The sequence below is a fragment of the Zootoca vivipara genome, chromosome 2 (assembly GCF_963506605.1).
Source record: "Zootoca vivipara chromosome 2, rZooViv1.1, whole genome shotgun sequence".
In the NCBI taxonomy this organism is placed as follows: Eukaryota; Metazoa; Chordata; class Lepidosauria; order Squamata; family Lacertidae; genus Zootoca; species Zootoca vivipara.
In genome coordinates this window covers 70,342,566-70,360,041 of record NC_083277.1, presented here as the reverse complement: position 1 = coordinate 70,360,041, position 17,476 = coordinate 70,342,566, and the positions used below count along the sequence as shown (strand labels likewise).

The 17,476-nt window shown below is 43.1% G+C and overlaps 1 protein-coding gene across 2 annotated transcripts in view; it reads right to left on the bottom strand.

The window, feature by feature from the left end:
* Positions 1-16,455, bottom strand: part of LOC118080344 (organic cation/carnitine transporter 2) — a 32,126-nt gene extending 15,671 nt beyond the window's left edge. The window contains exons 1-3 of one of the 2 annotated variants that reach the window (XM_035105412.2): positions 15,794-16,455; positions 3,569-3,672; positions 1,636-1,790 (exon numbers count right to left, since the gene is read on the bottom strand). In XM_035105412.2, coding sequence (XP_034961303.1) covers positions 1,636-1,790; positions 3,569-3,672; positions 15,794-16,186 — 652 coding nt within the window. In that variant the 5' untranslated portion in view covers positions 16,187-16,455. The remainder of the gene's footprint in view (positions 1-1,635; positions 1,791-3,568; positions 3,673-15,793) is intronic. The other variant, XM_035105411.2, reaches the window with a different exon arrangement.
* Positions 16,456-17,476: the final 1,021 nt, after the last annotated feature.

Here is a 17,476-nt window from a genome sequence, read left to right as displayed (position 1 = left end):
CATTTTGCTGTAAATGATAGTACATAATATTTTGGGTTAAGAGGATGCACTATATTGAAATACAGTTCAAAGAGACAGTCTAGCCTTATCATTTTACGTTAATGTATTATACATTTGATGTTAACCGCTCTGAGCCCGGTTTTGGCTGAGGTGGGTGGGGTATAAAAATTACAGTGGTACCTCAGGTTAAGAACTTAATTCGTTCTGGAGGTCCGTTCTTAAGAAGAAGAAGAAGAGTTTGGATTTGATATCCCGCTTTATCACTACCCAAAGGAGTCTCAAAGCGGCTAACAATCCCCTTTCCCTTCCTCCCCCACAACAGACACCCTGTGAGGTGAGTGAGGCTGAGAGACTTCAGAGAAGTGTGACTAGATAGCCCAAGGTCACCCAGCAGCTGCATGTGGAGGAGCGGAGACGTGAACCCGGTTCCCCAGATTAGGAGTCTACCGTCTTAACCTGAAACTGTTCTTAACCTGAGGTACTACTTTAGCTAATGGGGCCTCCCGCTGCTGCTGTGCCGCTGGAGCACGATTTCTGTTCTCATCCTGAAGCAAAGTTCTTAACCCGAGGTACTCTTTCTGGGTTAGCGGAGTCTGTAACCTGAAGCGTCTGTAACCCAAGGTACCATTGTATTATTATTATTATTATTATTATTATTATTATTATTTATTTTATTAACTCTCTAATGGTCACTGGATGCAAGACCAAATGAATGGTTAGCAAAGAATTCACACTCTAATCTTTGCCAATACTTTAGGCTAGTATATTCATTCAGTTAGAAAAAAATAGATGTGTGAATGCCTCATTGACATCTTTCCGGGGAAAAATAAAAAGACACAGGGGATGTAGTCATACCTTTATAAGATAATACCTAATTTGACCCTTACGCTGCTTAAATTCCATTCAATTCTACAGTATGAAAGACTGAAGCCACAAGACAAAACGCACAATTAGCTTACGGGAATACTGCCATAGGTTCAATAAAACCCTGTCTTCTCCATCAGTTCAATGTGTATGTTGAGCTATTACGAAGACTGAAAGGTGTGCACACCCTAACGTCTTCCACTGCAGACTCAGTTGCCATTTCAGTTTGGTAACTTAAAACTCAGAGCTTGAGTGTCTTACACCGAGTGAAGAGAATGAGCTGGATGGGGCTAAGGGAAACGTGTACAGCAGAGGTCAGCAACCTTTTTCAGCCGTGGGCCGGTCCACCGTCCTTCAGACCATTTGGTGGGCCGGACTATATTTTTGGGGGGGAAATGAATGAATTCCTATGCCCCACAAATAACCCAGAGATGCATTTTAAATAAAAGCACACATTCTACTCATGTAAAAACACCAGGCAGGCCCCACAAATAACCCGGAGATGCATTTTAAATAAAACGACACATTCTACTCATGTAAAAGCACGCTGATTTCCGGACTGTCCGCGGGCCGAATTGAGAAGGCGATTGGGCCGCATTCGGCCCACAGGCCTTAGGTTGCCTACCCCTGATGTACAGCTTGCCCAATCTTTATAATGGCTCAGCATGCACTGTGAGAGGGAGGAGGAAGAGCCCCTAAACACAACATCAGTCATTGAAAAGTCGGCAACAATACTGAGAATTCATACTCTGCTTAAAGACTGTTATATACCTAGTACAAACGCTGCCACATAATTAGAGATCTGCCCTATTCCACCTATGAGAAACAGGATGGAAAACATCTCCCAGCTTGTTGAGAAGATCTGGAGGAAGCTAAAGCCAGTCTGGACTCCCATTGTGACAAACAGCACATTTTTCCTTCCAAACCTATCATGGGACAAAGATAAATAAAAATCATGTTAGTTTATGAAACATTAAAATAGTAGAAACCAAGGGTCTGGGGTTTATATTTGTGGGGATTAATATCTATTAACTTTCATGGGGGTCCTCTTGATCACATCTCCCTTAGCCTTGTTTTCTCTCTATATCAGGTGTACCCAATCTAGTGCCTTCCAGATGTTGCTGGACTGCAAGTCCCATAATCTTGGACTACTGGCCACATTAGCTAGGGTCGATGGGAACTGTAGGTTGATGGGGACCCTTTCCCCTACTGGAGATAGTATGCCCTTGAGTACCAGTTACTGGGAGTGGCGAGAATGATGTTGTACTCAGTGGGCTACACATAAACACCAGGTTGACCACTGTTAGAAAAGATTGCCAGACTAGATGGGCCTTTGGCGTGATCCAGCAGGGTTATTCGTATGTTCTTAAAGAGAACCAAAACATTTTGTTGGGTTGGAAGCAGAGGAAGTTTCTCTGGATTCAAACTTTTGTTCCCATTACTTTAATCTGCTGTACTGGGGACGCAAGTTTGAGAAACACTGTGGCTTGTGCCACGATAAAAAAGCTACTTGTAAGGTAGGTTGGCACTAGAGTAAAAATCCAATAATTGTCATCCGCCCAATGTATTCAATGTTTACTTTGCATTTCAGGTATGATATGAATTGTGACTTCTTGTTTTTTTTTAAACAAAGCATGGCTATTTTGATGTGTTTTCTGTGATTATTTAAACATACGCAGGTGTTTCAAGTTACTGCTTTAAAGGTTATGGATAAATTCTTACATTTTCAGTAAACATTTATCTCCAATAGGGAAACATTTTATTTTTAGCCGAATTTGCCCTGCTTTTTAAATACGATGGACAACTCAAATAGAATAAGGATATGCTGTTTTTACTCTCATTGTTGCTGTTCTTGAGTAGTTCTTTTATGATATATCTTGTTATCAAGTGATTTTTAACAGGTTGTGGGAGTAAACTGGATTGGGATGAAAAATGGGAGCGACAGTTGTGCTGTATGTACTCCAAACAGAAAATTGTGTTGTCTGTGCAGATACTAAGTTGTATTATTACATTTCAATGTTCAAGGGTAATATCACTTTACGCTGTGTTTTATGTCCTGCCTGATGCCCTTAAAAAAAGGTGTAGAATTTAAGCTGAAGTTCAGGCATGAAAAATACAATTGTATCCTGAATATGTACATAACATCCAGTTTCATTTTCATCAGGGCTACTGCATTACATACATACACAAAGATATCTAAGCAGGTAAATTAAGCCAAAGGTTGGCCATAAAACACATCACAATGGAATTTTGTTTTACTTATTTCATAACGTCAAAATGGCATCATTCATAGTTGTGATAAGCATATCTTGAACGATATAGGAAAATATCAAATATATTAGTTTTTGTTGTGCTGGCAGCTTAAATTGATGGCTATGTTGATTAGATTGCTCAAGGGTGAAAATATGGCATCACTCAAATTATTGTTTGATATACTACTGTAATACAAAATTTGTTGAAATACCTCATGCTTAACTGAAAGAAAAAAAGTTATGGGAAGCATGTTGTGCTCTCAAAGTCCATCACAGATCATGCAATTATGGAAAGAAGAACCAGACATTTTGGTGCTACCTATTTAGAAATCAGCTAATTCACTACAGTTGAAAAATAAATCCACTGCAATGCAGAAACTTAGCTCTAACTGAATTTTAAAGGGTTGTGTCTAAAAAAAAGAATCACAAAACCATTAATATATACACTTTACCTATCTGAGAGCTGTCCAGATACAAAGGATCCAATCAGTACGCCCACAAAGAACGAAGAGGTAGTTAGAGGCGCTTTCCAGTCATTTTCACACACAAGATCCCACTGTAAGAGAGAGAGAGATTCAATATTTTTGGCATGCATGTAATATATATGGCCCATTTTCTACAATAACCAAACAGTAACCTGCTAGATTACTACTAGAATGGACTTTTTAAATTTAAAAAGTACCTTTATGTGTAAATCAGAATTCAATGTTTTGATCTAAAATCTCTTCTCAAATGCCTGTTTGGTCTATTTGTTGAGGCCTTAGGTCAGGGGGTCAGCAACCTTTTTCAGCAGGGTCCACTGTCTCTCAGATCATTTGGGGGGCGGGCTATATTTTGAAAAAAGAATTAACAAATTCCTATGCCCCACAAATAACCCAGAGATGCATTTTAAATAAAAGCATTCTACTCATGTAAAAACATGCTGATTCCCGGACCGTCCGCGGGCCGGATTTAGAAGGCGATTGGGCCAGATCCAGCCCCCGGGCCTTAGGTTGCCTAACCATGCCTTGGGTTAAACCAGGCATGTCAAACCTGCGGCCCTCCAGATGTTTTGGACTACAATTCCCATCTTCCCCAACCACTGGTCCTGCTAGCTAGGGATCATGGGAGTTGTAGGCCAAAACATCTGGAGGGCCTCAGGTTTGACATGCCTGGGTTAAACCATCAAAAGGGCTCTACAGATGCTGAACAACAGAGCTGAATTTTTAGCATAGGGTGATTCAGATAAAAATGAGTGGAATTTAAAGGAATTTCTTGTTTAAATTTGAATGTTGCATTGTTGACAATATATTCTTAGATACACAAGCAAGTGCAATGCCTTGGATCCTAAGTTGTTCCTCCATTCATGAAAGGGGGAGGTCAATTGCTGCCAACTACTGCCTCACACTGCACCACCGTATCACACGTTATTTTCAAGGGTTTTCCCAATCCCCAGGAGCAGATTGTCAGGGGATGCAGAGGGAAGGTGAGAGGTGTGAAAGCCCTGTTCTGTGAACAAAAACTCTGTTCTATTCATGTAAGGGCTGTTAGGATCCGAGCCAGTGAGTATGGGTTTTTTTTTTAGTAATGTGCACATTTTCCTAAGAACAGTTGAAAACAGACTGTCAGAACAGCAGAGACTGAGACCAACGCTTAACATGGTCAATGGTCAATGGTCAGAGATGAAGGAAACTGGAGTCCAACAATATCTGGAGAGCCACAGAATATACACCTCCGCCATCCAAAGTTGTGTTTGCACAGGTGAGACTGTGCTGTTTCCTTGTAAGCTTAGCGTGTATTTAGCTCAACAGCAGTTAGAATTGCAGTGTAGCCTAGTAGCATTACTTGGGACAGATTCAGAACTGAATATAGCAAATCAACTCAGGCAAGAGCTATTTTCATTCTCCCATACCTTTTAGGCAAGGTTACTGAAGTTCACAGAGCTAGGCTGCAGGTCTCACATAATGCTAAATGCAATGCCATTTCTCATGCAGAGCATGTAACATTGTTAACAGTAGAAAAATATATACCTGACTACTTTTTCCTGACCTTCACGTACTAGTCTATTCCCTGCTACTGAGATAATTCAGATGATGAAATCCACTCAGTTGCCAAAGGCACGTCAAATCCTAACAATCACAAGAGCTGCTACTTATATCAGGCTAGATAGTGCATAAAACATTGTCAGAGAGGATTAGAAGGGTCTGTGCTGCACATGATGATAATGGTTTATCTGCAAGGTGTGGAACAGAAAGTCATTCACCATGTGGTGGCCACTTAATTACGTATCTCAGGGCACTCCACTTAAGATGAAAGACAAATTTCATAATATAGACAGACAATGTGGGATAGTGGAAGGCCATCAAAGTGGGGTTCAGCAAGATAAAAACAGAACACAACAATACAAATTCTAAAATCAATTAAACCATAATAATAATAATAATAATAAAGATTTATTTATTATTTATACCCTGCCAGATTATTTCCCCAGCCACTCTGGGCGGCTCCCAACAGAGTATTAAAAATAGAATCAAACATTAAAAACTTCCCTAAACAGGGTTACAAACTCTAAAAACAGCAAAACCATTAATACAAGTGTACAATTTATATTTAAGAAATGATTGGGTCACACCTCAGGGAAAGCCTTCCTAAACAAAAATGCATTTAGTAGGTGCCTAAACTTCATGACACTGAGTGCCAGTCAAATATTGGCTGGTAATTGATTCCAGGGGGCTGGAGCTGCAACACTAAAATACCTCTTTCTAGAACAAGCACAGCTCCTGGGTATGCAGTACTCAGTAGTGCCCCATCTAAGGAACACACTTGGCAGACAGGGATATATAGAGTGAGGTGGTCACTTAGGTAACCTGGTCCCAAGTTGTTTAGGGCTTTAAATGCTAAAAACAAAATACCGAACTACACCTGGTGGCATACCGGCAGCCAGAGAAGTTCCCTCAACAGGGGTGTTATTTTTATCTATTTTATTTTATTTATTTCACAAAATTTGTATGCTGCTGAATTGTTAAATAAAACAACAAAACACCCTCAAGGCGGTTTACAAAACAATAAAATCAAGAAAAATGTACAATATATTAAAACATACAAAAAGTTAAAATATGAAAACAGATTAAAATTCACACCAGCATTTCTAAGCATTTGTGTAGGCTTGCCTAAACAAGAATACAGTGAAGTCACACCTGCTTGATATCAATAGGCAGGGAGTTCCAAAGTGTACGTGCTGTCATACAAAATGACTGAGTTCTTACAAATGCAGAATGGTTATTATGTGGCACCTGTAGTAGTGCCAATTCCGCCCATCAAAGTGGTCAAGTGGGCACATATGGGGTAAGGCAATCTTGTAAGTGAACTGGTCCCAAGTTATTAAGGGTTAAATTAACAGAATGGACTGCATCACTTCTGCCTTGGATTGGAAAGTTACAGAAGCATTGTGGCACAGCACTGGTCTGATGTGTAGGGCATCTCCTGAAGGAGACCTATTTCTCAGGTTACAAAACTTGCAGGCCCAGCATAGCAGAATGTGGCCTTGATATTAACAAACGTTTCCATAGTGCAGCTCTTATAAACATAGTATCAAGAATGGCATCCCTCTAGGAGAATATTCAATTCCACCCTGATGACATAAACACGGTTATCTTGAATATCATCACTGAAGTATGTGATGTCTATTTTCAGGGACATACAAGTGATTTCATTTTAAACCTAATAGGAAATGTTTTCAAATCTGAGCTTTCAACCAAGGAAGTAAGTCTCACTAAACTCAGTGGAATTCATTTCTGAGTAAATAACCTTAGGACCTTGCTGTTGATATATTCATTTGTATTTAACCCTGCTATCATAACATGTTTCTACACACACACACACACACACACACACACACACACACACACAAAATTTTAAAATCTGTTTACTGACAGTCCTAGGTACAGGTAAGTAACTAGGGTCAATCGTCAAAATGGTCACTGCCAACATTCACTGTGGATATTCACAAGGTAAATACAGCACTGAGTCATACCTACGGCAGTAGTCAATATCGAACTACCAGGTTATTAGATTTTTACATTGTGTGTGGAGGAAATATTGCATTGTAAAATGTGACCCACTCTTACCAATGTTTATTATATGCTATTTTGGCTGTTTAAACACTGAAAAAGAAGGTGAGATAGCAGGTTCCTGGGGAAACAGTACATTACTCAGTGGAAACCTTAAACAAAGAGTAGCTTTTTCAGCCTGGTGAGCCTGAATCCCCTGGGTTCAAATGACACTTTCTGTGACAGTGGCAGACACTTTTATAGTCTGATCCCCAATCAGAATCAGGCATGCCTAAACCCATTGATTCCAATTGTCTCAGATATACCTAATTATGTATAGGATGCATGACAGAAGTGGAGATTCTTTGCAGACTGTGCATGTGTTAGATCAGGAGGGAGAAAGTCATAATAGCCCGGTTAACCCAGCAGCAGGACAACCAATCATCAGGAACTGGGTTGGAATCCTTATCCTATGCATCTATACTTACTAAGAGAAATAGGTCACACTGAATTCAACTATAATTACTCCAATGTAACTGTCCACAGGATAGCAGTCTGACTTTATAGAATGTTTGGACATTAGGAAATGCTATAACAGAAATACAGCAGATTTCCTCCTTTCCTTTTTAAGAAAGACCTTTACTATTTTTTAGAAAACTTTTTAAAAGAAAATAATAATAAACAGGTCAACTTCAAACCATTGCTTGCTGTCAGAGATGGTTGCGGCTACTCTTGAGTAAAGACGCTCCACTCCGTCTTGTCTGTCAGAGTTTTATTGTGCATACTATTTACAGTGCAAGAACATCAGCAAACATGACTGCTCAGTCTGTGTCATAGCTGCCAAGTTCTCCCCTTTTTAAAGGGAAATTCCATTATGCTGAATAGGCTTCCTTGCGAGAAAAGGGAAAACTTGGCAGCTATGGTCTGTGTCAGAACCCCACAATGGCTTCCTGTGGGTTTTCGCCCAGCATAAAAGCCTGGGCACCCCAAAGCGCCGCCCCCTGGCCCTACGGGTGGGCGCACGCCTCAATTCGGGCGTCAGAGGGAAGGGCCGCCTTCCTGGCTGCCCTGTGTCCGAAAGCCCTCCGTGCTCCTCCTCCCCTATCCCTCTCTCCGAGCGGTGCTGGGGCTCTGGTATATAAGACAGCCCTCTCTTCACTCCGCTAACTTCCTCATTCCTTTCTCCTGACTCGCTGCTTGTGCTGACGCTGGGTGAGGAGCTGGTGAGGATGGTTGGTGGGGGCTCTCTGTAGAGAGACCCCCTGACACTTATGAAGCAGGCCTATTTCAACAAAACATAGTTAAAATTAACAAGCGCTTATAGTTCAGATGAAACACTAAACTGTGTTCAATCAAAAATGGAAGTCAAAGTTCTGAGCTCTTCTTTATGGTTAAACAGGAAGAGGAAAGGGGAAGGGAACCATGAAGGCCTGGCTTATCATGAATGACATCTGAACTGTCCACGTGTGTAACTTTGGCACATATAAGGACTAAGATCTGACACAGGGAGGGTTCCTTTCCTGTCATAGAAATCCAATGCTGGTATCCTCAATGACATTTAAGCACAGTAGAGCACAGAAGGCTTTGATGGATGCAGATAATGGGACTCATTCTTCATCAAACGTGAATACTCCCCACCCCACCGAAAAATTTCTTGTAAGGCTAAATCTCAGGCAAAGGTCACCCTGACTAAATGGCAAGATAAGACAAGATAGGACTGAGGCAACAGTTAAGCACATTTAAAATTGAAAGTGGGAAAGTAGGTGAAAGGCCACTTACGCAACTGCTCCAGACAACATAAGCACAACACCTTTATAAAGTGTTTAGTTGCTCCACATCTTTGGCTATGAATTGCCAACTGTAGCAAGCTTTGGAAGGTCAGGCAGGAGGAGAGCAAATCTCTGTGTGTCTACCAGGTCTTTAAAAAATCCAGCTTTAGTATTGGACCACCCAGTTTCTTGAAAACTGCTCTCATTCTCTGTATTGTTTTCATCTGCACTGTCTTGACAATGTACTTTTACCTAGCTATACAATTTTTTTTTCTTTTATAAGTGTAATTTAAGGTGAGGATAGGAGTACCGTAGGTATATGGAAGTTCTGAAAACTAGGGCAAAGAGTATATTACTTATGGGTAGAGACTTGTATATAGGGTGGGGCATGGCTTTACAGGAAAGAAGATATGTAAGTAGGTTAAAGGGAACTGTGTTCCCTAGATGCTTTTATGTTATCTTTAAACACTATGCTGAATTCAGTGCGTGGGCATATAATGCAACATTTCCCCAGTCCCTTTGTACTAATTACTTAAGATTGTGTGCCATTCATATTAGGCTTTGTCCAATTTGATGAAACTACAGGGTCCAAACTAAGATCCTATGGAATATGGCAAACTGTAAAATATAAATGAGACAAGCAGACTTCATATTTCCAAAACATTACTAAAGGAATGTAATATAGGAGACTACACAGTGCAACAGCATAATCCCATGAATATTTATTCGAAGGTAAGTCCCACGGTGTTCATTGGGACTTAGTAAATGTGTTTAGGACTGCACTCTAAAAGTATTCTGATAAGGAAAGGCTAAAACCCTTAAATTAGTGCTGGGCATATACTGTACATATTTTGCCCAGCTCACCTTTGTAGATTTCAGGTGGTGAAGGTGGGGCAAAAATACCCTCCCAATATTGCATTAATGTCTGTGTGTATGTATGTAATTTCAGAATCTTCCACCTTACATGGACATACAAATGGGATTATTGGATTGAATTGTACTATTTATATTTTACCACAAGCCCTGTAAATATTACTTAAAACATTTCTTTAAGTCACTCTAGGTGTTCAGATACAAAGGAACATAAGAGTCCCTGGGAAGAGCATTCCACATGTGACAAGCCAATAGGCGCTAAAATCCAGATCCTAAGGTTTCTTCAAGAGTAGTCTTACAGTATCTTTTGAGGCTCTGATGCTACTCCCTCTTGTAAGATGGCATTCACTCTTCCCTGGACACAAAACCCATTCATCCGTCATCCACAATGTTATGAACTATATGGGACAAGCACAGAGGGCACTTCATGTCCAAGGAAAGAAAAGCAGGAAGGTGGCTATGTATATTTTTTGTATATTTTTAAAAAGGTAAATGTGGGCTTTATGTTGCAGATTGCAGTTAACGGTGGGGCCCTGGATCTGAAAAAGGCCACAGATCATGAAAGGATAGCAAATATAATGTTGGAATTATTAAGAAAATAACAAAAAATAATTATAAAAGTATGAAAGCTGCATACTTGGTTAAGAGGTATTTTTTAATATAAAACCCCCAAACCTTTGAATTATTCTATAAGTGAATAGTCAAATAGCCTTTGGATCAGAACTGCCTGGTTTGTATTTCATTGCACTGAACTTTCCCTAGTATGAACTGCCTCCTTGGCTCTTGCACTGACATGGTCTCCTACAGTGAACTGCAAGAAGGATTAGCTAGCAAACATAATAGTTTCTGAGCCAGATTCTAGCCATGGAATTTGAGGTCTTGCTGTGTTCAGTGTGAGCACTGCATACATTTGCTGGTACCAGGGGACCTGAAAGACCACAATTGTCAAGCTTTTTGAGTATGTGATCCATTCTGAATACAAAGGTTCCATTCAGATGACCTAATGTTCAATAAACTTTGTGGAAAGGTTATTATGATGTTGTCTGTTTATTGAGCATACAACCCGATTTGTTCGCCTGGACAATGTCGTGCCAAGCAGTTGTTGTCCTACAATAGCCAGGGCAGTTTCCTATCGCTTTCCTTATTGAATAAAGTACAGGTCCCTCCCCCTGAATAAAAGCTGGTTTGTTGTGCATGAGCAGCAGATCCACTTTTAAATGTGCAACCTGAATTTAACAGTATGCAAGACGTTACGCATCTTTAAACAAGACAGACCAGCTGACATCAACCTGTCTCCATGCACCCAACTCTTTTGCAGCCACTGCTACATTATGCTCTTCCGCTTGCTGTGCAGATGCTACTTAAGGCTCTCTAGGACAATCTCACCCATGTCTTGCTCTAAGGAACATGGGTTCCTTCCCCAGAGTGAGACACCGTGAGCAAAGTAGTCCCACAAAGTGCCTGGACTGATGTCACTTTGCAGTCACAAATACAGTTTTGATGTTTCCCAGTAGTAAACTGTGGCACTGCAAACAGGTGCTCTCCAGGCCACTTTGTCCACAATGGTCCACTCTTAGAAAGGACCCTTCTTCAGACTGAGGGACATGAAACCCTTTAGGAGTGTTGCTGCCACCATGCTGCAACAGCAATGTGAAAGCAGCACCCCTAGAATCATAGGGGCTGAATCGGAGGTGGTGATTGGCAGGTCAGTGGTGGCATCAGCTGCATCCACTGATCCACGGCTCTTCCCTCTCAGAAGAAGAGCTGCTCGATCAGGCCAATGGCCCATCCAGTTCAGCATCCTGTTCTCACATGGCTGAACCAGATGCCTGTGGGAAACCCACAAGCTGGATTTGAGCACAAGGACACTCTCCCTTCTGGGGGTATCCAGCACCTGGCTTTCATAAGCATTACTGCCTCTGACTATGGAGACAGAGCATAGCCATACAGTAAGGTAAAGGGTAAAGGGACCCCTGACCATTAGGTCCAGTCGTGACCGACTCTGGGGTTGCGCGCTCATCTCGCATTATTGGCTGAGGGAGCCGGCGTATAGCTTCCAGGTCATGTGGCCAGCATGACAAAGCCGCTTCTGGCAAACCAGAGCAGCACATGGAAATGCCGTTTACCTTCCCGCTGTAGTGGTTCCTATTTATCTACTTGCATTTTGACGTGCTTTCGAACTGCTAGGTTGGCAGGAGCTGGGACCAAGCAACGGGAGCTCACCCCGTCACAGGGATTCGAACCGCCGACCTTCTGATCAGCAAGCCCTAGGCTCAGTGGTTTAACCACAGCGCCACCTGGGTCCCTGTAATGTACTGTAATGTAATGTACTGTAAGCCATACAGTAATGACTAGTAAAGGTAAAGGTACCCCTGATGGTTAGGTCCAGTCGCAGATGACTCTGGGGTTGCGTGCACATCTCACTCTATAAGCCGAGGGAGCCGGCGTTTGTCTGCAGACAGCTTCCAGGTCATGTGGCCATCATGACTAAGTCACTTCTGGCGAACCAGAGCAGCGCATGGAAACGCCGTTTACCTTCCTGCCAGAGCAGTACCTATTTATCTACTTGCACTTTGTAATGACTAGTAGTCACCACCAAACAAGGGGTCCTGACATGGGCATAGTCAGGATTTATGTTAGGGGAGGCAGAACCTCAGTTAGTTAAGTAATTAAGTATTTGCACTGATTTACTTGATTGGGGGGGGTTGCCCCCTGCCCCCCCAGCTACGCCCATAGGCCCTGAACCTCAATCAGCTAAGGCTAGTATTAATGATCTGAACTGAAACATGTTTCTCCTTCCTGAAGAGCACTTGTTCCTTGGTTGTGGCACACTGCAGTCAGAATTACGTAGGTAGGATGGAGGTGGGAGGAAGAGGGAATGATGTTGCCTTGAAGCAGGGTTTTGAACAAAACAGACCTTTGGTCCATTCCAACTCCTGTGATTGTGCAAAACAAGTTTTGCATACAGGGTCAATTAAGAGCAGTTTCTAGAGTGCGTAGATCTGATACTCTCAAGCAATGCTGTGGACTATGCAAACTTTTGGCATGTGTTAGTAAAATATTTTACTAAGTTACTACGGTATGTATGTAAAAGTACTGACTCAGAAAATGCTACACATCTACACATGGCAAAGTTTGTTTACAGGAACTTGCAACGCTATCCAACCTTAACATAATACTTTGAAGTACGTTCCACTGTAACTAGTGATGCTTACTTTCAAGTAAATAGACATAAGAGTGATGTGCCAGAACACATTTGTTTTAATCTGAGATAATTAAACCCAAAGCACATAAGCACATAAACTACTGGGGTGTCGGGGGTGGAGGGGAGGGGTGGGGAGAAATTCAATCATAAAATGAAACACTGCCGAATGCCTGCCTTTCGGGGGATCCTCTGGTGGGAGGAGAGGGTTCTGGGAGGGTGGACAGAAGTCAGTGGAAAATATGTTATGTATTTATATGTTTGTTCTTTTTGTAATATAAAATCAATAAAATATATATTAAAAAAAAGAACTTAAACTACTTCAAAGCTATGGGAAAGGCCTGATCCTCAATTTTCTTTTAACCATTTGAACCCATTGAAAGGTGAATTACAATTATAATTTAAGGTTGACTACAACTATTATATAATTAAAGAGCTAAATAATTTTGTAAGAATAAAAACAAGATAGATATATGAAATGCACAGGATGTAGCTCAGTAGTAGAGCAACTGCTTTGCATGTAGAAGGTTCCAGATTTAATCCCCAGCATCTCCAGGTAGAGCTGCGAATCTCCCCAGTCTGAAATCCAACAGAGCTCCTGCAAGCCTGCCAGTGAGTATTGACCACAGGAAGCTAGACGGAACAATGGTTTAACTTGGCATAAGGCAGCTTCCCATGTTTCTAAGTATGGGAAAGTAGCATGCCAGTTCCACTGTCTCTGCTCCTTCTGCAAATTTTCCAAAAAGAAGTAAGGGAGCATGCAAATTTTCTCTCTATTGTATTGAAGGAAGCTGTTACCTGCAGTAATTTAGCAAGTACAGTAATAGAAAAATTGTGTGTGGACGTGTTTATTGTTATTGCACAATACTGCACTATATTTTCCATGCTTTTCTTGGATATACAAATAAATGAGCAGGTAGGTAAAATCACAGAATGGTAAAGTTGGTAGGGGCCAAGAGTGTCACAGTCCAACCCCTGATAATCTATTAATACTGTATCTCTAAACCCAACTGCAGCACCCAAATGAACCCCAAACTGAGTGGCCATTCAATTCCCATCACATGCCAGGGAATGTTTGGAACATTGACCTTTGTTATGTGACTTCATAAATCATACTACTACGAAGTTATTCTGCTATTAAGTTATTAAGTTATTTCTTTAGATATTTTCCCCTTTTTGATGCTTAGTATAGTTTATTTGATGTACAGTATAGATTTTACAACCGTTATTGATTTGTATATATCCTTTTTTCTTGTTGTCATCTTTTTTTCCTTATTTTTTGTAAATTTTTGAAAGAAAGAGCAATAAAGTTATCTTTTTAAATTAAAAATTAAAAAATTCCTTCCAGTAGCACCTTAGAGACCAATTAAGTTTTTTTTAAAAAAGTTATTCTGCCATAAATCAGTAGCAATTTGTCAGCAGTTCCATCTGTGCCCATTGTGCGACAAGCTACTAGACAACAATTACAAAATCTTGACTGGAGTAATTCAAATTGCACTCATTTCTGTTTCCCAGGGAGAGAGAGAGAGAAAGAGAGAGAGAAGAAAGCATTCTAAATGCAAATATATGATCTAGCTTACTTTAAAGTAACTTTAAAGTAAGCTAGTTACAATCACCGTCAACTAAGAATAATGTGTTTACAGGGATATAATATTGCCATTATTCCAATTTTGTTCCAATGGCTCTGCTTTCTTCCTCTAAAAGTTACATCTCCATAAAACTCACAGGACCCTAAGACAGGGAGAGTCAACATAGGAATGAAAGGGAAACTGAGGCGAGTGCTGTTGCAGGGCCATCTCAAGCATGTCGGGTGCCATGGTGCGGAGATCGCTCCGGCACCACGCGCAGCGCGGCGCCCCCCTACCGGCCTGGCGCCCCGCGCCACCCAGCTACCCCTAGAGCCGGCCCTGTGCTGTTGTGTTCATGTCCTGCCTGTAGGCTTCCCAGAAGTGCATCTAGTTGGCCAATGTAAGAAGAGAAGACCGAAATAGATGGGCCTTTGGTCTAGCAGGGCTCTATTTATGTTATTGTGTTAAAGCTTTCTGTAGCAACGAGCCTGGACATTTCCAACTTCTCATTCCGTTTCCTGTGTGGTAGAAGTCACTCAGGCTATTCCTACTTCCTCTTGCATCCCCGGGGGAAAATCCAAGAAGCATCTGTCGTGAACATGAGAAGCTAAGGAGCCACTGGCCATGTTAGGCACCATAGGAATAGATAGCAAGTTTGGACTTATTTGCTCACTTTAAAAAGGGGGGTGACCTAGAGAAGAGAGAGGGGTGCTGAAGAAAGGACACCCCCCCATCACGCCCCATCACGGCGATTTCAGAATTTTATGGATACCTGAGTTTTAGAATAAGAAGAGAGATCTTGCAAGCGCACAAAGAAGTGCCTGGCAGGTGAATTTTTTAAAGAAACGACCACAGCAGAGAAAATGCCAAAGACATGTCAAGTTGGCAACAGAGCAGGCGTGGAATGACGCGCGTTGTACTACCGTACAACGAACTGACGCTTCTCTCTCAAAGCATCGCTCTGCTTAGGTCTCTTGGGTTTCTGCCCTCCGATCCCTTTCTCTGAGGAGCCCCGAGAGGCGTCCAAGGTTTCTAAAGCGACCTTGCGAGGTGGGGCTAGGAAAGTTCACGGGCTGATCCGGCCATCAGCCCAAGGTCACCCCGTGAACTTCAGGGCTGATCGAGGAGGAGCTGAACCCCCGTCTCCGCTGCTACAGTCCCAACCACGCGGTCTCCTCTCCATGCCCTGTCCAGAAGAGGCCACCTCGAGGGCAGCCTCCCCTCCTTCTCTCCCTACCTCGCTGACGATGGTGGAGAGGTAGGGCTCTCGGCTGTACTCCCAGCCGTCCAGGCACTTCTCCTGCTCCACCTGGCTGAGGTTGACGTCTCGCCCAGGCACCAGGTTGCGGGCGGAGAAGTTGGCCAGGGCCTCCAGGCTGTAGCGGCGGCAGCGCTGCGGGACCAGCCGCCCGCCGCGCTTCTCCAGCGGGATGCTGGCGTTGAGCCACTCGAGGCTCAGGTTGGCGCTGGCCGGCACCCGGCACCGGTGCTCGGGGGTATCGATGAGGAAGACGGCCGAGAGCCCGTTGAAGCCATTGGGGATAATGCTGGCGCTGAGCAGGAAGAAGATGAGTTGCTGGAAGGGGCCCCACTCGCCCAGGAAGGCGGTGCTCTGGTCGTAGTCGTACATCGCGGGCGGGGGGGGGGGCAAAGCGAGCGCGCCCTGGCCGGCCGGCAACGAATAAGTGGGGGGCCGAAGAGCCGCCCTCTGCTACGACATGTGGCCGCAGGCAGCCTCTCTCGCCTTGGGCAGGGAACAGGCGAGCCGCCGCCGCTATGAGGTAAAGTGCGGCCGTGACTGGCGGCAGCAGCAAGTGCTTCTTTGCACGGGGAGCGGGTGGGTGTGGTTTGTACACAAAGGCCTAGATTCGCGCTGGGGCCAGAGCCAAGGTGGAGGCCGCGGCGTCCCCGCGCGTGAGGCGGCGGCCAGCGTCGCTACGGGGTCTCTGCTTTCGGCATTTCCCGTCACAGGCGGCCTCCTCGGCGAATAAGCTGGCTCCCGGGTTCGGCGGCCGCACCGTAGTCGGAGCAATAGGTGCATTGCCTCGCAGCCGGCCCGGAGAAACTCTTAGGTCGATCTCTACGTCGGCCACACAGGCCCGGAATGTACGTAATGCCAGTGCAACTCCTCAAACACACTAGACTAGAGCAGCTGCAGCAAATAATTAGCGACACAAGTTTTTAATGTTTGATGTTTTGCCGTGCTTTTATAAGGGTTGGAAGCCGCAAGATGGCTGGCTAATAATAATAATTTAGAAGGTCGCCCTGGAGCCTGACTGTCAGCAGGGACTAGACCTTTGAATGGGCTTTCGCTCTCACACGGACGCTGGACATGTGCCCCCTCCCCCCCCCAGTTTCCTGGGTCTATGGATTCATTTTCATAAACAAAAAAGGGTTTCATGAGCAAATCCTGCAAAGGCTAAAAAAGTGGGTGGAGCAATACAGTATATGTGACTTGCCTTTGTACAGTAGGCTGTATGCCAGCTACACAAAAGTTTCTACGCACATACACACTTTGCTATCTACTATCCAGGCAAGCAAGAGGCATTATCATGTTTCAATTACACATTCCAGCTAGACTAAAGCACATAAGGAGGGTTTGGAACAGGACAGGGTGACGGTGACCTTAGGAGAGTCCTGAGGGCTTCATTCGGCCATTGGGTCTGCAACTCCCCACTCATGATATAAGCAGCCTGTAGCTCTGTATATGCACTTGTCATTGTCAGCTTCAGATTTTCATTTCTTAAAAATCACTGTGCTGGGATTTTAGCAATATAGGGATTTTTAATATGGCCATGTTTCAACATTAGGACATTCTTTCAAACTATCAAAATGTTATGAGATTTCCACATAATATACACTGTGGTGCCTGTTGCTACAGATGTTCTGAGCTCTTACTGTGTCTCTCTCTCCCCCCCCC